The 23434-nt window shown below is 32.0% G+C and overlaps 1 protein-coding gene across 1 annotated transcript; it reads left to right on the top strand.

Annotated features, from left to right (window-relative positions):
* The first annotated feature begins 1701 nt into the window (after window positions 1-1701).
* LOC120085316 (putative WRKY transcription factor 48) lies at window positions 1702-6531 on the top strand. The gene is made up of 3 exons (XM_039041245.2): window positions 1702-2151; window positions 3098-3244; window positions 6019-6531. The coding sequence occupies exons 1-3, from the start codon at window positions 1805-1807 to the stop codon at window positions 6425-6427; spliced, it is 903 nt and encodes a 300-aa protein (XP_038897173.1). The 5' UTR covers window positions 1702-1804; the 3' UTR covers window positions 6428-6531.
* Window positions 6532-23434: the final 16903 nt, after the last annotated feature.

Genomic DNA, 23434 nt, shown 5'->3' with positions numbered 1-23434 from the left:
TGCGTCTTTTGTTATATCCATCCTTTTGCGCTCCTCACATGTTCAATGGTGTGTGACAATTTTTTTTTAATATCTTTTACTTTTTCTTATTGGGGTAAATCTCAAAAAGATAGATGCAGCTTAAGATATCCAAAATATTGCTCTTACAATTATAATATATCACCCACCCAACCTTTATATTTATTTATTTATTTATGTGATCAGATATTAGTGCCTTTTATTTATAGGTTGTAAATTTGAATATCATCTTTCTCACTTGTGATGCAACATTTTGGAGAAAAGTATGCTGTGATTTTGTTCCTAATACTTCGGTTTTACGTATACATAGTGTTATTTATCAAATTTTAACATGAAAGTTTGATTAGTTTATCAATTTAAGCTTTAAAAATGAGTAGTGCAATAATATTTTAGATTAATTTTTAAACTATCACATCTTTACCTTCGTCATAAGCAATCAAGAAGAAGAAGAAAATTTCTTCACTAAACCATTGTTCAGTTATTTAAAATATTTTTCTGTTGTCATTGTTTTTTTCTTTTTCGAAGTATAGTTATCTATTAAAAAAAATTAAAGACGTTAAAAATATATTTACATCTTTTTTTTTTTCCAAAGAAGAAAAAAACATCTCTACTTATAAGAATTATAAATAAATAAAAAAATAAAGATGATTCATAATTTTTTTACTGAGTTGAGACGAATCATATTTTAGCTAAAGAAAAATATGAATTATTAGTAAATAAAATTTAAAAAAAATGAGAATTGAAATATATATATATATATATATAAATATATTATCCAACCGAATCTTTATACACGTCTTTTTGTGAAGATGAATTGAATTCATCTCAAATCTATCTCGATCACAATGATTTTGATCACTTGGAATTAAAGGAAAAAAAAACATTAATTTTTTTTATTTACATATTACTTTATTTTTAGTTTTGTTTCATTTTGAAAATATAAAAATGTTCATTTTGATTCATATATTTTTAATTTTGGTATCTATACTTTAAAATTGTTTATTTTAGTTATTATACTTTTAACTTTGGTTTATTTTGATTTTTATATTTTTAAAAAATTCTTATTTTCGTCCATTCATTTTCACTTTTAAAAAGTAAAAATGGTCACTTTTTATAAAGTTCAAGAACCAAAATAAATCAGAGTTGAAAGTACAAGAACAAAAATGAACATTTTAAAAGTATAACGATCAAAATGAATCAAAATTAAAAATATAAGAACTAAGATGATAATTTAAAAAATAGAGGAATCAAAAGGAATAAAAACAAAAATTACAATGACCACTTTTAATAAAGATTTGAATATCTTTTATATTAAAAAGAAAAAAGATTAAAAAAAAAAAGGATTGAAAGAGATCGTGAAAGATGGGCAGACAATGAAGCAATATCGGGATTGAGAAAAGCAAAGAGGCAAAAAGAAAATAAAGGGAAAAAAAATTATATTTATTATTACGCATGCTGATAAAACGACTCCGTATTTATGATTTCGCCGCATACACTTCACGTGCGTCAAAACCCCGTTCAGACCGACTGGTTACCGGTCCAGTACGACGTTTCACACCTTCTCCTCTGTTCCGTCGGTCCACGTATTTGTTTTCCACTCCCCTTGTCTGGTCCGTACAAAACTATGACCTACAATTGCCGGTCACCTCCCCCTAATAAAAAACAGCCTCCTTTCTCTCCCAATCCCCATTTCCCATTCATTATTCCCATAATCCCATCTCCCAATTTTCCCTCTCTATAAAAGTCCAATTCTTCTTCATTCTCTCTCTCTAGATTTTTTTTTTTTATGATGACGGAGGAGGTGGCAGCAGCTGATTCATTGCGATATCCGTTTCCTGATTATGACGAGAATAAAAGTCGTATAGGATTCATGGAACTTCTCAGTGTCGATCAAGATTTTTCATTGCAATTTGATATGTTTGAAACATCGATGTCTTTATCGTCTTCTTTGATTTCAAATCCTGTCATAAATTCCGAGAATTTGGAGATTTGGAACCAATGGCCGACCACGCCAAATTATTCGTCGTCGATCTCGTCCACTTCGAGCGAGATCGTCAATGGTGAGCCGACCGAGCCAAATTTAGAGGGAGGAGAGAAACAACATCGCCAACCAACTGTAAAAGTTGACAAGCAGTGAGTGTTTTATTTTCTGATTAAAAAAATGGGATTATAATTAAAATTGGATTAATTACACAATATTTAAGCAAGAGAGAAGTTTGGAGTGTTTTTTGTAGTCATAAACGACAGAGATTTTATTGTTTCTGAAAATAATAAGAATCTGGGTTTTTCTGCACTTAATAAGAACTTTTTTTCCCCTCTTTTTATTTAAAAAAAATCTAAAAGCCCTATTTCACATATATATATATTATACTCTTCAGTTTTGAATGATTTTTTTTTGTCTGGTTCCAATAATTAGTTATTGCCAAATTTAGAAGTAGAGTTTGGATACAGCTTTTCAGTTTGATTATTATCAGTCCACTTTTAGTTAATAGATCATCGAGAAATGAAATATTTAGACTATATTTGGTAATGATTTGGTTTTTTAATTATTGTTTTTTATATTAAGTCTATAAACACTAATTCCACTTTCTAATTTTTTTTATTTATTATCTACTTTTTATTAATGGTTTAAAAAATCAAATCAAAATTTGAAAAATAAAAAAATAATTAGTTTTTAAAATTTTTTTGAATTCAACCATTGTACTTAAGAAAATGTAAATCATGATAAAATAGAGAGAAAATATACTTAATTTCTAAAAATAAAAAACGAAAAACGAAATGATTACCAAACGAAGTCTTAATATTTGATAAATTATCATTTCTTTTATATAATGATTTGATATATCTGGTGGGAATAGAATTGAAATGTTGAATGATCATGGACTACTATTGTTTATATATTTATAATCAGATGGTTAATCCATTATTTGGTTTGAAAAATCTTGCTTTTTTTTTTAATTTTATTTTACATGAATTCATTTGAATTTTTAGCAAAATTTGAAATTCGATAAATCTTTTTTAAGAATTCATATGGTCTAAGTTTTGTGTTTTAATTTTATTTTTTGGGTGCTGATTATAGGTTGAAAACAAAGAAGACTAGTCCAAAGAAGAAAGATCAAGAACCACGATTTGCGTTCATGACAAAGAGTGAAGTCGATCATTTAGAAGATGGATATAGATGGAGAAAATATGGTCAAAAAGCAGTAAAAAACAGCCCTCATCCTAGGTAAATTTTCAACACAATTTTCTATTTCCAAATTTTGTTGGCTCTTGATCTCAGGTCGTGAAGTCTCTTATTTTATTGTAATTTCAACCATCTTTGAAAAAAAAAAATATTAATTTGGTTTTGTTGGTTATCTAATTTTCAAAATATTTTCAAATTTTAAGTATATACAGAGTTAATACTTATGTTTCTTAACTATACCATCTTTCTTTTTTTCACACTGCATTCCAAAAAGAAAAAAAAGAAAAGCACGAAAAATACTCAATTATAGCCTAATTCTTTTGAAAAGGGAAAAAAAAGTAATATGATGAAATTATTACATAAGTTTCTTAGATAGGCCAAACTTTAGAAAAGATAGACAAAAAGGAAAAGAAAAAAAATATAGGAATTGCATTTTTCTAAGATCGCATTTGATAACCATTTGATTTTTTTATTTTTGTTTTTGAAAATCAAGCATATTTCATTCACATTTCTTTCAACGATTTTGCATCTGTTTAAGTACGATGGTTGAATTCTTAGGCAAATTCTAAAAACAAAAAAGAAAATACTTTTTAAAAGCTACTTTTGTAGTTCTCAAAATTTGACTTAGTTTTTAAATCATCAGTGAAAAATATATAACGAGTAAAAAATTTAGAGGTGGAAGTAGTATCCATAAGTTTAATTTTTAAAAATAAAAATAAAAAAACAAAATAGTTACTAAACAGAGCTTAAACTTTTAGAATCTTATTAAAAATTTTAGATATAATTTTTATTTTAAAAAAAATTAAAATTTTAAAACATATGAATTGTTAATGAACGAACTTACTATGAGTATAGTTCAACTAACATAAACTGTGAACTATCGACTAAGAGGTTAAAAGTGTGAACTCACAACCATATATTGTTGAACTAAAAAAACAAAAGTAATAAAAGATTATAAAAAATATATAATAATATTAGAAAAAAATTAAGATATCATTTAATGATCATTCAAAAAAATACATGATCTATTATTATATGAAGAGTGAAGTCCCTTAATTTTTTCAATGTGAAATTCTCAACAAATAGTTATTAAACAATAATTAATAAAATATAATAAAAAATACTGCAAAAGAAATACCATAATATATAGGAATGTTTTCAAATAAAGAAAAATGAACCAACTTTTTTACAAATATAACAATATGTCAATATTTATCAGTGATAGATCGTGATATACATCTATCAGACAATGTCTATCGCGGTCTATCACTGATAGACAATGATCATTGATAGACAGTGACATTTTACTATACTTATAAATATTTTAAACAATTTTACTATTTAAAACAATTATCGTAATGCATGATTTATTTTTTTTTATCAATAGGTTATATTTTTTAAAAATCCTCTTCTCCTAAATTATTGTACTACAAAAACATCTATAATATGAAAGGGAAAATTAACCTCTTTTAAGGGGGAAAAACCTGTCTTCCACACCCAATATTGCCCTTGAAGTAAACAATAAGTTACAAAATCATGCATTTTTTTTTTCTCCAATAAAAGAAATTGCCAAAATTACCAAATTGGTATAGAAATAATATTCTCACCAAACTTGTCATTGTCATTGCATCTACCAATGTACAATATGTTCAATTTTTTTTTTCCTCTTTAGCTAGTTGATCAATTTTTTGGAGCAGTATCAATTTTGGATTAATTAACTTTATTAGTTGGATTGTTTTTAAATATAGAAAAATAAACCAAAATATTTACAAGATATAGCAAAATTTTAGAATTATCAATAATAGATGTTAATAGACATCGATAAACTTTTATCAGAGTGTTTATCATAGATAGTTTAAAATTTTATTATATTTTATAAATATTTTCAACAGTTTTACCATTTGAAATAATTTTTTTTTTATTAATTTATGTAATTAATATTTAGTTATCGACTAAATACTTTCTACATTATTAGATTTAGAATTGCATCTAACTATCGAGAAAATATTTTTGTTTTGTTCATCTTGTTTATGATTGTACCACTTTTACTCAATTGAAAAAAAAAATCTAATACATATGTAAATTTTCAACGTTACACTTTGTTTTTTTAGTACAACTAATGGAGATATAATAAGTTTGAGCCTCCAATTTTGGAGAAAGAATATATATGTTACTTACCATTGAGTTATCTTTATTTTAGTAATGATATATTTTATAATAACTTAATTATTTCTTTTAGAAAAAAATACCTTTTAAATTCCCAAGTTTTGAAGAATATATGCAATCGGTCCCCGAGTTTTAAAAATATATCTTTTTAGTCCCAAAATTTATAAAAATAGGTCTATTTGGTCTTTGAGTTTTCAAAATATATATTTTTAGTCCTTAAGTTTATAAAAATAGGTTTAAAAGGACCTTGAAATATTTTTTGTTTGATCTTTCAAAAAATAATTATATGATATTTAAAATTTTAAAAAAATAGTTTTAAAGAGGATTTGATTTTTAAAAATTATTATTCTAATTTAAAACGTAATAATTGTTCAAAATAATAGTATGAAGTTATTTGAGGGATTTTTTAAACCTATTTTTAAAAACTCATGAACTAAACACAGATATATTTTGAAAAGTCAAAAATCAAGTAGGTCTATTCTTATAAATCTAGGGACTAAAAATGTACATTTTGAAAACTCAGGATCAAACACACATAGTCTTCAAAACTCGAGGACCAAAAGGGTAATTTTCTCAAAATTTTATTATAACACTAGACTATCATGGTCTATAAAGTTTTTTGACATATACATATATATTTTTTTCAATAGGAGCTATTATCGTTGTACTAGTGTAGCATGCAATGTAAAAAAACGAGTGGAAAGATGTTTGAATGATCCAAGCATTGTTGTAACAACCTATGAAGGCCAACACTCACACCCTAGCCCCATCATGGCACGACCAACCTTCTTTCCTCCGCCCATCTCGGTCACCCACTACAATGATCACTTATACCAAAATGGTCATAGTTCAAATATTATCAGCCACCCAAAAGGTTTCCTACCATCATCGTTTTATCAACCGTGTGGCATTGCTTCTTCCAATCGAGCTACTCAATTGCTTGGTACCACCGTTAATCATGGACTACTTCAAGATATCACCCCTTCCCAATATGATGGGTTGGCATGGGGTGATGGTTCGATCTTATCAACTCAACCTAATTCGATTGGTCATGTTTAGAAGAAATTATATATATAGTAGTAAACATGGTTTGTATACTTATTGGACTTGTCCAATGTTTTTTAAATAGTGTGTCAATGGCCATATTATAATTTTTGTAGGTCTTTCCTTTCCTTCTTTGTTAGCTTTTTAGTCTACTTTTAATTGGGATTTACCAGAACGTAAGCTTAGTTTAAATGTTGATTTTTTTTATATAATTAAATTTGACTAGACTTTCTAAAGGTATAAAATGAGTCATTTTAAGTGAAAAAAAAAAAGGTTTTAAACACCTAAGAATAAATCAAAACAAATCTTATGTGTGTTTTTGAAAACGAAAAAGAAAAAAATTATGGGGAAGGTTTCGGTGACCAAGAAATGTCCTAATATTTTGGACATAACTATTTGATTTTTGGTTTTTATTTTTGAAAATTAAGTCTTGCATATTTCTTAACTATAATTGTTGAATTCTTAATCAAATTCTAAAATTAAAAACAACTTTTTGAAAACATTTTTTTTAATTCTCAAAATTTGACTTGAATTTTTAAAAGATTGGTGAAAAGTAGATATCAAAGGAAGAAATTTAGAGATGGAAGAAATGTCCACAAATTTAATTTTTTTAAAAAATAAAATAATTACCAAACAAGACCTTAATTTTTCATTTTAAGTTTTTTTTTCTGACATATTTTTAATCTTTCATTTTTTACTAAATATTATCTTTATAATTCATGATTTTGCAACTTCAAGTTATTGATTACATTGGATACATAATTTTCTTCCTCGAGTATGTTCTTTTTTTTAAAAAAAAAAGGTCAATATGATGTGAGGTTATAGATTCGAATGTCCGTAAATATTTAATATATCATACTTTAATTAATATTGAAAGTAAGTGCGAAAATTCAAACATCTAATCATTAAAATAAATATTAAATTGGACCATATTTATATTTTCCTACTGATATTTTCGTAAAATCGAGGCATTGATATTTCTTTTTTAAGAGTAATGGGGGTGGTGCAACTACAATAGAGAGTCGACAATGGCTGACCATCTTTAATTAAGTTTTGTCGACATGTCGTTTTTCTTTATCTCCCATTTGTGAAGTGAAGTGAGATAATTTGACTTAATACATTGAATTTGGAAGAGCTTTAATTAGCTATGGAAAGTGACATCATCTTTCACATCTCCCATCACTACTACCAACCCATTCACAACTCAACTTCATCTCATCTATCTTTCTACAACTCATAAATAATAAAATTTATCTATTTGGTGAACATTTGAAAGTATTAAAAAAAACTTTATGTTGATATGTTTTGGATTTAATTTTTATTTGGTTTATAAATTTCAAAATTTACTTTTTGTAGTTATTAAGTTGTAAGTTTGATTTCAATTCAATTTGTAGATTTAAGTATATTATAATTTTATCCTTGAGTTTTGAATTTTGTTTTAGTTTGGACTTTACTCTCTATGTTTTATGATTTATACTTTTAACATTGATTTTTCATTAAATACTCATTAAATTTACTCGATATCACAACGTTGGGCACAATCGAAAGACATGTTGAGCTTGGATTGTAGACAATGATCAAAGTCATTTTTCTTGTTATTTTTCGTTTGGACGATGTAAATTTTTATATTTGGATACATTTGGACTATGAATGGTTAGGGTAGTTTATTTATGTATGTGATATGCATTCTTTTTGTTCACTCTCTGTAAATCTTGAGCCACATTAACACCGAGAATAAAAATAGAATGTAAATCTCGAGCATCTCGGGCCAATTGCCTCCCGAGATTTATAAACAAAATGTTCTAAGGTTGAATTCTAGGGCTACACTCGGGACAATAAAGATCCCGAGAATGAAAATAGAATGTAAATCTCGGGGCATTTCGGGCCAACTGTCCCCTGAGATTTACAAACAGAATATTCTAAGGTTAAACTTTCGGGCTGCACTCGGGACAATAAAGATCCCGAGAATGAAAATAGAAGGTAAATCTCGGGGCATCTCGAGCCAACTGCCCCCCGAGATTTACAAAGAGAATGTGCTAAGGTGAACTTTCGGGCTGCACTTGGGATAATAAGGACCCCAAAAATGAAAATAGAAGGTAAATCTTGGGGCATCTCGGGTCAACTGTGTTGGGGTTGATGCCCTAAATCTCGTAGGGTCCTGTAGTTTGTAAACACGTGTATGAACAAACATTTGTGATGTAATAATATGAGATATTTTCTTCACTATTGCCTATGAAACATGAGATATTTTAGTTGCATTAACCACAAACCAATAAACTAAGATCCCTGGTTATCGTTGTAACTTAAGCATGTATGTTGAAACATACAAATGGATCATGCCTTAAGTCTTAACCTAAATGGTCTGTAGTATATAGATAAAGGAGGGAAACCTTATCTTGATGACACTACGGATACGACCCGCTTTATAGATGTTACAAGTATTGTAAAGTGTTATAGATGGTTTGATCCTAATCATTCATGTAGAGACATGCGGGTGAGGGTATCCTACACAAAGAAGTTTGTATAAGACTGAACCACAAAATGTTTAGTCTCGTTATATAACGCCATTCATGACAAAAACTTTCATTTCACTAGGATGACCATAGGTAACATGACCTTAATCCTGAATGAGTTGGGAACTCCTGCCTATGAGGGTGGTTCTTTGATTTGCATGGGTGAGAGTGGTCAGATCGCCGACTCAAACCTACCACTTTGGAGATTCATCTGATTGGGGAGTTGGGAACTCAGCTACACAAGACGGAATTCACTCCTTCCCCGAACCAAGGGTAAGTAGATAAATTTCTCCCTTAAGGGCTGATTATGGGGCTTGAACAATGTGGCGCCACACCTTCTCATGGTCTGAGAAATGTTTACTCATAGTAGGATTATGATGTATTGTTCATTGGTTATATCCAATGGACACAAAATATATCTATAGTGTGAAGAGCGCAGCTGTTGGTCTTTAGTGGAGTGCTCGTCAATTAAAGGATGGTAGATATCGTGACTAAAGAGTTTAGTCAGTTATTCACATACTGTTGGAGTTTCAAACTACAAGTCCATAAGGTTCCCTTGGTAGCTCAATGGATTCAAGTTAAGAATCGGTTAGTTTGAAGTGTTCAAATTAACAAGAGGAAATTTTATTATATATGATATAATTAAATTGATTCAATTATATGTGATATAATTGATTTGATGTATTAGATACATTAATTATGATTTATATTAAATAAAAGATAATAGAACTATGGTTTAAATATTACATATGATGTGATATTAAAACTATAGGTTATAAATATAATATGATAAATTAGTTATTATACTTATTATAATAAAAAAAATTATATGATAATTGTTGGTTGGTTATTCTCTCCATTAACCGATTGCAAGTGGGAAGTTTTTTCAGTTTTAATAACGGAAGAATAAAAGTGAAAATTGTTTTTATTTTTCATAATGGTTGAACATCTTGATCGAGTGAGAAAGAAAGAGCTATACGATAGCCCTCACGGAGTGTGAACGACGAGCGAGTTTACTAGACGACTATCTCTCGTCTGCTAAACGATCAAGTACCCAGTGTTTATACAATAGACTTAAGCCTTTCTCCCACCTACTCGATCGTTTAACTCGATCGTATACTTCCTCCTTCCCTCTACCAAATCCACATAGAGCCAACACCTCCTGGATTCTAACACCGAGAATACCAATACAACCGAGTGGTAGTGTCGAATGTTGCTGTTCGAGAGTCGAGGATTGAGTTTTACTCGATTGGGTTAAAGGATCTAATAGTTCATGAATTGCACTGGTTGTTTGTTGCGTTCGTGTTTGTGATTGAGTTTGCTAGGATACGTGACTGGTGTAGTGGAATTTCTATATCTTCAATAACCTTCATATGAGCACCATCAAAGGCTTTAACCACCCTAGAACTTAAGTTCAAGTAGAAGGGGACTATGGGGAGTTTCATCAAAGTGGATCTCTCTTCGAATTGAGCATTGATGTCGTTAATTTGACTCCAAACCGAAACAAAAGAATATTTGTAAATATCAAACTACTCCTATCACTACAAAGACATAGCAACAGTGGTAAATCCGAGTTGATCCACAGGGAAGCACAATTTGTTTCGTTAAGATAATGTTCTAACTAGAGCGGTAAATGGAGGGGGGGTGTGGAAAAGATATATGCGCGAAATTAAAAATAAAAATGTAAATATAATCTAGAATATGAGTCTATCTAATTTTTAGAGCAAGAGAGAGTTTCCTAGGTAATTTCTTTCATTAGGCATTAATTAGTTACACTGAATCTATCAATCCCTCAATCTATTAGAAAATCTAATAGCACAATTAGCCAAATTCGATATTAAACCAAACTAGCCCTAATTCAATTAACAACTCTTCCTTCTTAGTGACATACAAGTTAAAATCGAATTACATTACGAAAGGGTTCAATTGTTGAGACATACTACAAGCTGAAAAATCTTTATCTTATAGCATGATTTATTTGGAAAGATTATATCAAGGCATTCATGAGTTTGGTTAGAAAAAGTCTAGACTTCATACATGCGATCCGAATTTGCGCAGCTAAATCAATCAATATATGCATAAGCTATGACGATTTTGCAAACAAGAATTTCGATAAACTAAGTTGTCAGATCAATTTATAAAAAATCTATCAAGATTCAATCAAATCATCCTAAAGAGTTCACAACAATTCAGTTAAATTAATTAGAAAAACTTCAAGAAAATAAACATAGGGTTCTTGCTAAAAAAAAATTAAATAGGAGTTACCTCTTAACTCATAGACAAATCCGAGATACACATCCAATCCATCAATTACAACCCAAAATAAAAAAGAAAAACTAACATAAAGATACTAAATTCTAAAGGGAAAGGAAGAAGAATGAAGGTTAACTTCAGCCTCCATCGATTCGGCCTAAAAAATTCAGCATCCTCTTGACCTAAAGATGAAGAGAAGAATTTATAGAAAATGAGGTAGCGTCGCAACACTTGAAATAACGTTACAACGTTGAAGCATTCGATCAGGAGCGTCAAGGAAGAAGTCCAACGCTGGTCCCAACGTTCACTTGCGCGTGCTTTGCTTCTTCATCCATCAAAGATCGTAGCGTTGCAACACTGATGGGTAGCTTTGCAACATTACCCATTCTATCCACAAGTGTTAGGGTTGGAGCGTTGCATGGCATAGTGATGGTGGCGTTGCAAATATTCACAGTGTTGCAACGCTCGAAGCATTGCTGCAATGCTGCTGCACTTCAAGCTACTGCCTCCAAGCATCTGATGAGCATCAGACTTAGGCAAATCACAAGCACTATGACGCTCCGGTAAGGGCATTTTGGTCTTTTTGATTCTTTTAAAGCGAAAATGGTCAAATAAACTCCAAATTGCTTCAAATTAACCCCGATCGACTTTAAATCGCCCACTATACCTCTTGGTTGCTCAATACCTACAAAATAAGGAAAATAAACACATAAAATTCAATAATTAGCCCAAATTAAGCCATGAATAATAGCTCTTTTTGAGAGCTATCAAACACCCCCAATTTAATTCTTGCTCGTCCCGAACAAAATAGGAACACACAATCAAATAGCATATAAAAGAATTAAAAAAATGCTAGCGTAATTTGCAATGTTGTTACTCCAGTCTCAACAGTCAATTTGAATGAAATTTGAAATCAAGAACAAAAATCAAATATGATCAATCAATGAAGCACAAGTTTAAGAATGATTCTCAATCTATTGATGCATGAGTGAGCCTAGAGTTTTGTTAGTTAAACTTGCACAGCCCGGAAAAGTTTTAAAATTTCCTCATCCCATTTTTTCCCTACACTGGTTCGATTATCGACCTTGGACATATCACACTTGCAAAAAAGAGAGCAATGCTAAGACAAGGGTGCCTAAACACACACACGTAAAACATAAAAAGCATTTATTTTACCTAGAGGGCTGCTTTCACACCCCACCGCCGGAAACCTATCACTCTTTACTTTCGGTCCCTAACTAGACACGGCGGAGGTAACTCTTTTCACCTCTATCCATGCACACACATACTTTTTTTTTCTTTTTTTTTTTGCGGGCACGCTAGCATATGTCTCATTTTTTTATGCTTTTTTTCTTTTGTTTTTTTAGCTGACTTTTTCTCTTCTTTTTCTTTTTCTTTATTCACAGTAGACCCTATTTTATCTACTTTGTCTGGTTTTGCTCTAAAACTAGTGTGGTTACTCGTAAGTCAAAGGTGTATCTTTCAGGATGACAAAAAAAAAAAAATACAAACTAGACAACCCAATTCTAAGCATGCAATGCTTTAATTTCGCAAAACAATGACTTAAAGATGCATGAGAGATAAGATTTTTTTAAAAAAAAAAATTGGGCTAAAATCATGATCATGATTTTCTTACATTCTTTCATGTAAATTTTATTATAAGAAGAGTGTGCCATAAACTATCATGATAACAATAGAGCAAATAGCAAGCAAGGCAATTAATCACACAACATTGTCCGAGCACAACGCTCAAGGACCCCAAGCTAAAAAAAACTACTCGACGAGTACCCCACCCCCAACTTAAAATAATACATTGTCCCTAATGTATCTTAAGTGAAGCTCAAAAAAGAAAAATTTCAAGGAAACAGAAAACCTCCCTTGAAAATGTGGTCGCACACGGGATGGTGGTGGTCGAGCTCACCTCTCAAAAAGATGTTCATCTCATCTAGGTCGTCCCTACAAAAAAAAAAAAAAAAAAAAAAAAAAAAAAAAACTAATCTAGAAAACAAATAAAAAAGTAGTAAATTTCTTTGGTCCCTTATTGGATGAGTTGATATAGCCCGGTAAGGCTATAAGACTCTTCATCTTTTGAAGAGAACTAACCGGGTCTAATTTCGTATTTTTCGTATTAGACAAAAAAGGTAAAAGGAAAGAATCAAAAGACTCAAGGAATGACTCTACAAAAAATAAAGACTCTGACTGGACTGAGTCAACCGACTCTTGAGAACAAGAAGAACAAAATTAAAAAATACACGATATACCAGACGACAAAATAGGTCGAGGTTTTTCAACCTCTAATTCTATCACCTAGAAATCGACGGTTTAGGCTTAGATTCTCCATAGTCCTCACAAACTGGCTCTAATGGCTTGCTATCCTCCAACTAATCCTCAATGTCGACATATATTACCTTATCGCTGCATGCCTCGGTGATGTCATAAGATGTGTGTAACTGGGGTTCCTATCTTCTCTCAACTGAATCAGAAGATTGAGTGACTGAGTCTCTCAAAATTTGAAGATTAGCTCTAACCTCAGCCTGAAGAATAAAGCTCTCGTGAAGGTCACAGATCTCCTGCTAAAAAACAATATTGTTAATAGCAAGTTGACTAATCACATCTTTTAATGACATACCTGAGTCGGCGGTGTGAGCATGCATCGTCATGTCGGATGTAGCAGGGTGTGAATCATAGTGGAACTGGTCCCATCCTAGGTTTCTATAGCCATAAGACTCCTCCCATCTAGGCCGATGAAAATCGTCATCCATATAACTAGGATACCCTCCCATGGAGTAGTCTCGTGGCATAGTGCTGCACTGTAGACTTGGGCATGCTTGCTTAGGGTGATCAGTCCTACATGCTTGCACTTGTTGTGGGTTACCTATAAATAATTGACTAACCAAAGAAGTTAACTTAGCAAGTTGATCTCGAAGGTCACGAACTTCGTCACTAAGACGAGGTGCTCCACTCGATTGTCCCCATCCTTGTTGATGATATCTGTCCATGCTTAAAATACTGACACAAAAAGGAAAACAAATCAAAAGCAAAAGAATACTCTAACTGAAAATTTAACTAATGAAACGTCAATGGCGTCCCCGAAAATGACACCATTTTTGTTCAACTTTAGAACAGATGTCGTTAATTCGACTCCAAACCGAAACAAAAGAAAATTTGTAAATACCGAACTACTCCTATCACTACAAAGACGTAGCAACAGTGGTAAGTCCGAGTTGATCCGCAGGGAAGCATGGTTTTTTTTGTTAAGTTAATGTTCTAACTAAAGCGGTAAATGGGGTGGAGGGTTGTATGGAAGAGATATATGCATGAAATTAAAAATAAAAAGGTAAATGTAATCTAGAATAGGAGTTTATCTAAATTCTAGAGAAAGAGAGAGTTTCCTATGCAATTTCTTTCATTAGGCATCACTAGATCTATCAACCCCCCAACCTATTAGAAAACCTAATAGCCCAATTAGCCAAATTTGATATTAAACCAAATTAGCCCTAATTCAATATTAAACCAAATTAACCCTAATTTAATTTACAATATTTCATTCTTAGCGAAATACAAGTTAAAATTGAATTGTATTACGAAAGGTTTCAATTGTTGAGACATACTACAAGTTGAACAAGCCATATCTTATAGCATGATTTATTTGGAAAAGATTATATCTGGGCATACATAAGTTTGTCAGAAAAAGTCTAGACTTCTCACATGCGATCCTAATTTGCGTAACTAAATCAATCAATATATGCATAGGCTATGACGATTTTGCAAACAAGAATTTCGATAAACTAATTTGTCAAATCAATTTATAAAAATTCCATTAAGATTCAATCAAATCATCCTAAAGAGTTCACAATAATTCAGTTAAATTAATTAGAAAACCTTTAAGAAAATAAACATAGGGCTCTTGCTCTAAAGAAATTAGATAGGAGTTACCTTTTAATTCATAGAAAAATTTGAGATATACATCCAATCCGCCGATTACAACCCAAAATTAAAAAAAAAAAAAAAAAACTAACCGAAATATACTAAATTCTGAAGGGAAAGGAAGAAGAATGATGGTTAACTTCAGCCTCCAAAATTCAGAATCCTCTTGATCTAAAGATGAAGGTAAGAATTTATAGAAAACGAGGCAGCATCATAATGCTTGAAATAGTGTTGCAACACTGAAGCATTCGATCAAGAGCGTCACGGAAGAAGTCCATCTTTAGCCTCAATGTTTTCTTGCGTATGCTTCACTTCTTCGTTCGTCAAAGATTGTAGCATTGCAACGATGATGGACAGCATTGCAATGCTACCCATTCTGTCCACAAGCGTGAGGGTTGGAGCGTTGTGTGGCGTTGTGATGGTGGCGCTGCAAATATTCGCAGTGTTGCGACGCTCGAAGCAGCATTGCAATGGTGCCCTGCACTTCAAGCTACTGCCTCCAAGTGTTAAGTATGCATCAAACTTTGGAAAATCACAAGCATTCTGACTCTCTTGTAAGGGCATTTTGGTCTTTTTTTTGACTCTTTTGAAGTTTGGATGCTCAAATCAATTCCAAATTGCTTTAAATTAACCACGATCAGCTTCAAATCGCCCATTCTACCTTTTGGTTGCTCGATACCTACAAAATAGGAAAAATAAATACAAAATCCAATAACGAGCCTGAATTAAGTTAGGAATAATATTTCTTTTTTAGAGCTATCAACCTCGACATTATGTTCAAGGATGATAATTATCAACAAGGACCTTGGCTACATGGTGATCCTTACATTTTACCGATATGTGCAAAGCCTTCATGTGCCCCGTACCTTCTAAAGGGATCTCTTCATCTATAAAGAAGATACAATTTGTAGGAGTTATAATCTCCATAGCCTTCATGTGCCCCGTACCTTCTAGAGGGATCTCTTCATCTATAAAGGAGATACAATTTGTAGGAGTTATAATCTGCATAATTTGACTGAGTGCATTCACTGAAATATCATGACCCACATGCGCTTGATTCAAGACATCAAGCAGAATCTTGTGGTGTGGTTCAGAATGCATGGATAATGAAAAAATCCATATATGAGTTGGAGTACATTGTAATTGCTCTATTACTTTGTACTTACTTTGTTTAATAAACTTCAGAAATTCACCCACTTCTTCTTCAGGGATGGGCTTGAGATTCTTTTTCTGCCTAGCTAGTGTGGTGTTTTCTGTAAAAACTTTGCTCAAATCATTTAGATCATCCTCATTCGTCATCTCCACAACTTTACCCTTATGCTGACGGGCCTTATCTTCTTCCGACCCATATATCAAGTTATCTGATGTATAACATCTTTCACTACGAGTCATTCCTCCAACTACTATAGAATTAATACTATTTGTAATGAATTGGCATTCATACCTCCACGGTATAGCTCGATTGTCGTTGTAAGCAAATGGACTTAGTACTTCAAAAGTCATTGCCTTTAGCATCTGGATACATGGATGATGGAATAAACATGCATCATCTTCAATTTCAGAAATTGAAGTATTTATTTAACATAAACATGCAAGCATTAAGTCCTTAAGCCATTTAACACTTCAAATGACATTAACATAGTAGGCTAGGTGTTGATTTTGGGATTAATCCACTAAAAAGTTGAAATCTTGGACAATTCCAATAAACTCATTTTCAAATTTAATTTAATTCAACTTTTCAACTTAATTAAATTAAATTAAAATTCAGTTTATGAAATTGAATTTTCTAATTTAAAATTGATTTAATTTTAATTAATTTAATTAATTAATAATTTAATATCATATATTAAATTAATAAAACACCTAATTCAAACATGAATCCTATTCATGTAATCGATATTTAAATAAATATTTAAATATTTTAAACTCTTAAATTACGTTTCATTATGATAAATTTAAACGTTTAATTATATTGAATATAATTATCCAAGCCCTAAATTGAATTTGAACATTTAACAACATGCATCAACTAGTCGTTAACCACGACGATCTCCTCGTTGTAACATAGGATTTGGAACAACCTAGGCTTCAGTAAAATGAATAGGGTCTTACAGTTCCATGTTGGGCATTGTCTTCTATTTCGGAGGCATACTTATACCGTTATGTAAGATCTGAAAATAGCGAGTCTACACTTACAGAATTATTAAGTGTTAATAATTTCTGACCAATCTAAATGACTATTGGAATATGAGTTATTCTGGAGATACTATTTAGTCAAGAATGTCTTGATGTAGTATCGTTGCAAAAGAATAATCTTGGGTACATTATTAAAATTGCTAAAACTTGATTGGATTTCAAATTTCAGAATGACGAGTTCAATAATACAAGTGTTGGCATTGGATAAACTTATTGGGGATAATTATGTGAATTGAAAATAAAATTTGAACACGATACTTGTGATAGACGATTTGCGGTTTGTTTTAACTGAGGATTGTCCTCCCATTCCTAGCTCTAACACAAACCGAAATGTTCGAGATGTGTTTGACAAATGGGTCAGGGCTAATGATAAAGCCCGTGCTTATATCTGTAGGATTGTATCAACAGCAGCAGAAGCACAAGGATCATCTAAGCATTGAAATTCACTAATTTTGGGAAAATATAAAGCATACTTTTGCAGAAAAAGTGAGTTTCAAGACATACCTCTTGTAAAACTTCTTCAAAGCTCTTTCACCACCTACAATCTTCTTCAAATCTTGTTGTAGACCACCTCAAGATCTTCCCCATTATTCTCTTGGTGCTTTAGATTGAGTTGTGGGACTAAAAAAAAGCTTGAATCAAGAGATGAAGGAGAAAAGCTCATTGCTGCAACCTTGTTGAAGAACCTTTCTTCAAACCAGTTTTTCTTTAAAAAACTCTATAGATTGTATGTCCGATTTTCACTCTCATATCTTCATTATATTGCAGATCAACATGCAAAGAGAAGAATTGCATGAGTTGCAGCTCATGTTTGGAGAAGACAAGGCAATGTTAATGTTTCATGTATAAGCTACTTAGGTGATGGAAAATGGAAAAATGGAAAAAATCCATTTTTCCATTTTCTGTTTTTGTTTTCCAATTTTCTATTTTTATCTAAAAATCAAATTTTGATTTAAAAATCTATTTGATTTTAAAAATGAAAAATTAATTAATTTCATAAATTAATTATTAAATAAAACTTAATTAATTTGATATCAAATATTAAATTAATTTTAACACATATCTATCTTTATATATTTAAATCATATTTAAATATATAAATTCTCCTATTCCATTTAATTCTAAAATTAAACATAATTATATCTCTTATAATTATTCATTCCCTTAATTCTAATTTGAACGTTTCAAATTAACTTATCACACTATTCTAGAGCCAATCCATTACGAGCTAGTAGGGGGACCTCACGGATCTACAGATCATGGACTCCAACGATATGAGATTAATTGGCTAAACTCATTAGACCAAATTAATCTTCATTCGTTAACTAATGGGTCATTCTACTAAAGCCCATAGTTGCCCTCCCCTCACTGTAGATATATTATGTCTAGATGATTTAACCATAATCAGCAAGTCGACCCTTCACAGGTTGTTCGTAATAACGGCTAGGTCAAATATCTATTTTACCCCCGAGATTACGTCTTATTCCTCAAGTCCCTACTGATCCTCTAATGAACAACTGGTTTGTGATCCAATCACCAAACCAAACTCTCTCAGCCCAGTGAGAGGGTGGGACCCCTTGTTCAAGACCTAGATTCAGTATTTGCGAGAACAACTTTTCTTCTATCCCTAAATCGGGTAGGCGTGAACTTCGTCTTGCACCCTATGTCCCCAGCTATCTATCCAGTCTTACCCCTGAAATGGGAGTCTTATTAAGCCGGCGCTGTTGAGCCAACCCTCAACTATGCAAATCTAAGGGCAATCCCGAATAAACAGGAGTTCATAGTTAGCTTAGGATTAAGATCGAGTTACCTAGGTCATCTAAGTGAAATAGTCAGTCTTAAATAGTAAACAACGTTATAAAGTAAGAGTGACTTTTTTCTTGGTCCTGATCTTATGTAAACTCATTGCATAGGACACCCCCACTCCTTATGTCATAACATGTATGAATTAGGATCACATCATATGTAGCACTTTACAACTCTTTGTAACACTTACAGAGTAGGCCGCATCCAATGGTATTACCAGAATAAGGTACCCAACCTCATTCATGTACCATTGATCATTTTGACTATTTACTTGAATTCGATCCACTCTTATGTCTCCACATAAAGTTCAAGTACTCATACAATAGTTATGGGGCTTAGTTTATTGGATTTATACTTTCATACAATTTATGAGATCAATAACAAGTATATTGATAATAGAAAATGTTTATCATTTTACATACTGCGGGTTTTAGGGCATAAAACCCAACAATAACCTCGCCAGTGTATCTGATGTGTTGGCAAAGAAACATGAGGATATGAGTACTGCCAAAGAGATTATGGAATCTCTGCAAGGGATGTTTGGACAACTGTCATTTACCCTGAGGCATGATGCCATCAAGTACGTTTACAACAGTCGCATGAAAGAAGGGACAAATGTTCGTGAACAAGTCCTAAACATGATGGTCCATTTAAATGTGGCAAGGGTAAACAATGTTGTCATGGACGAGAGAATTTAAGTTGGTTTTATTCTAAAATTTCTTTCCAAGAGTTTTCTGCAATTCTGTACGAATGCATTGATGAATAAAATTGAATACAGCTGGACTACTCTACTGCATGACCTACAAGCTTACCAGACAATGTTGAGAACAAAGGGTCTGGAGTCAAAATTAAATGTTACTACTGCCGAGAAGAGAGGAATGTCCTCCAAGCCTGATGTTGTCTCATCTTCGAAGAGTAAGAGTATTCCTATGAAAAAGGGCAAAAGGAAAGGGAAAAAGAAGCCTGCTGAAAAGAAAGGCAAGAATAATGTTGTAGATAAAGGAAAATGTTTCCACTGTAATGAAGAAGGGCACTAGAGGAGAAACTACCCTCAGTATCTTTCCGAGAATAGAGCAGAGAAAGGTAACAAGGCTAACTAGTCCCTAGGACCATTTGCCCAGCTCGACCAGTGGGAGAAGTTGCTACTTGATGTTATCAGTTTTTGTAAAGCTTGTAAAGAATAGATTTTATATATTTTTGTGATAAATGAAGTGTTCATTTTGAAAAATTATGATTGTTCAAGCAACTTCTGTTAAGAATCAAACTGTTAAAAGTCATTTGTAATATTCATATATTTAAATGGCTAAGTATAGAAAGTTTAAAGTTCAGACGGTTTGGGTTCGGTTCGAGCGGTGCTAAAGTTGTTTTTGTAATAGTTAGGCTTTTGTTTGCTTGTTTTATCCAAAACTAAAATCATATATGTCCGTGTTTAATTATTTATGCATTGGATATATGTTATAATTAAATAAATCTTGTATGTGCATACAGTATGCCATTTAGATTTAATATCCCACCGTAGGAAGCATGCAACATGCATTGAAAGTTTGTTATAATTTGTTATAATATATAGTATGCATGCTAGGATTTCTTGTATTTAATATAAGTGTTATATTCGATATTGAATGCCTGTATGTGTTTAGCATGTCTATAGTTTTATAAGATGTTATAAAATGGGGTTAGACATTTAAAATCCATAACAAAGAACAGTTGCATGCTCACGTAGGTTAACCACTTGTTTTAATAGTTAAAATAGGTAGTTAAACTTGTAAAACTAGGGTTACAAACTCAACCAGTATATTATCCTATCGAAGGTTGGAGGTATTTAAGTTGACGATCTACGGAACACCTCCTACCTGGGGATTATGGCCGAATAATTGAGCATTTGTAACTGGTATTATGAGTATTTGTGAGTGATGTGAGGTAATAAACGGGTTTATCTCCTAGACATCGTAGGTTTAAGTCCATTTATAAGTATTATACTTGGATAAACCACATAGACTTAGGATTATTTTTATTAGCTGGAAAAGAACCTAAGTATAAATATATCTAAAAATTAGAACACTTCAGTGGTAGTCAATAACTTTTATATGATAAGAGTTATTAGAAAACTTCAGCAGGAGATTAATAACATATACGATACGTTATTCTTAGCTCTCGCATCCTTAGAGTTCACAGTCTGGATTTAAGTGGTACTTCGTGTCATCCTAGAAGTGATCTCCATTCGGAAAGTATTTTTTAGCTTAAATTTAGACTTTGGTGAATAAGGGGAAGTTGTTCGAACAGAAATCTAGTGTACGATTTCAACTGCCATGTCTCCACATAGTTCACACTGCGAGATTCATATGATGCTTCATGTCACTTAGAAGTGACCTCCATTCGAAAAGTGAATGTATGAGTCAATACCAAGGTGAACAGGGGAAGTAGTTTATAGTAAGTGGGTGAAGGAAATGTGTCAACATATTCTACGGTCTCCTCAATTAGTCTGAATCGTGAAATTTTTATATTGTGCCTGTTGGTTAGCTTTTAGCGGCCCTTTGCTAATCATCTAATGATGGCCATCCCCTTGGAGGGTTATAGTTTCGTCTTGGGTATTGTCTTCTATTTCAAAGGCATACTCATACCGTTTTGTAAGATCTGAAAAGGGCGGGTCTACACTTACAGAATTATTAAGTGTTAATAAATTCTTACCAAAAGCGGTACCTAAATGACTATCAGAATATGAGTTATTCTGGAGATAGTATTTAGTCAAGAATGTCTTGTTGTAGTATCGTTGCAAAAGAATAATCTTAGGTACATTATTAAATTTGCTAAAACTTGATTGGCTTTAAACTTTCAGAATGACGAGTTCAATAATACAAGTGTTAGCATCGGATAAACTTATTGGGGATAATTATGTGAATTGGAAATCAAATTTGAATACGATACTTGTGATAGACGATTTGAGGTTTGTCTTAACTGAGGATTGTCCTCCCATTCCTAGCTCTAACACAAACCGAAATATTCGAGATGTTTTTTACAAATGGGACAAGGAAATTCTGTACGAATGCATTGATGAATAAAATTGAATACAACTTGACTACTCTACTGGATGAGCTACAGGCTTACCAGACAATGTTGAGAATAAAGGGTCTGGAGTCAGAAGTAAATGTTAGTACTTCCAAGAAGAGAGGAACATCCTCCAAGCTTGATGTTGCCTCCTCTTCGAAGAGTAAGAGTATTTCGATGAAGAAGAGGAAAGGGAAAGAGAAAAAGAAGCCTGCTGCAAAGAAAGACGAGGATAACGCTGCAGATAATGGGAAATGTTTCCACTGCAACGAAGAAAGGCACTGGAGGAGAAACTGCCGTCAATATTTGTCTGAGAAGAGAGCGAAGAAAGGTAACAAGGCTAACTAGTCCCTGGGACCGTTTGCTCAGCTCGACCAGTGCGAGAAGTCGTTGTTTGATGTTATCTGTTTTTGTAAAGCTTGTAAAGAACAAATTGTATAGATTTTTATGATAAATGAAGTGTTCATTTTCAAAAATTATGATTGTTCAAGCAACTTCTGTTAAGAATCAAACTGTTAAAAGCCATTTGTAAATGTTCAGATATTTAAATTGCTAGATCAAAGTATAGAAAGTTTAAAGATCTCTAGATTTGACTTTTAACAAAGGGTTGTTAAAGATAGGTAAAATGCATCTTACTCAAAGAGTTGAGAGTACCTCAATGTCGTGGAAGGAAAATGTGCTTCTTGGTCATTACTAAGATGCAATCCCCATATAGTTTTTTCAAAAGCCTATTGTATACTAACTTTTTTATAATGATTCTCTCGACTAAAGTGTTTGAGAATTACCTAGTAGGACTATGAATACCAGATTAATAACCAAGGGCAAGTGGGAGAAATATCGGGTTTGGGATACCGAATGGTAAAAGATGGGTATGGGATGCCCTAGTTTATTGTATTTCTCTATAAAACTCATAAACTCAGTCTTATATATTGGATATATAAGTTACCACTGGAGTTTTAGTCCAAGTGGGAGTTTGTTGAGTTTTATGTCCTAAAACTCGTGGTACGTGAACAATAGAACTTATTATGGAAATTCAATAAAGATGTTATTGAATAGATGTTTTGCATAATAGAAATCCAATAAATCTAAAAAGTCCCTTGGCTATTGGATGAGTACTTGAACTTTATGTGGAGACATAAAGGTGGATCATGTTTGAGTAAATAGTCAAAATGATCTATAGTATATGAATAAGGTTGGGTACTTTATTATGGTAACACTATTGAATGCAATCTGCTTTGTAGTTGTTATAAGGAGTTGTAAAGTGCTACAAACGAAGTGATCC

This window comes from Benincasa hispida, chromosome 9, assembly GCF_027475165.1.
Source record: "Benincasa hispida cultivar pf3 chromosome 9, pf3_genome.v1.1, whole genome shotgun sequence".
Taxonomy (NCBI): domain Eukaryota; kingdom Viridiplantae; phylum Streptophyta; class Magnoliopsida; order Cucurbitales; family Cucurbitaceae; genus Benincasa; species Benincasa hispida.
This window is presented reverse-complemented; position numbering and strand designations above follow the sequence as displayed.

Bases quoted from the DNA above. Each gene is read 5' to 3' on its own strand.
- LOC120085316 (XM_039041245.2), top strand. From the start codon at position 1,805: ATGATGACGGAGGAGGTGGCAGCAGCTGATTCATTGCGATATCCGTTT. The intron at 2,152-3,097 runs GTGAGTGTTTTA...TGCTGATTATAG, and splicing joins ACTGTAAAAGTTGACAAGCA to GTTGAAAACAAAGAAGACTA. The intron at 3,245-6,018 runs GTAAATTTTCAA...TTTTTTCAATAG, and splicing joins AAAAACAGCCCTCATCCTAG to GAGCTATTATCGTTGTACTA.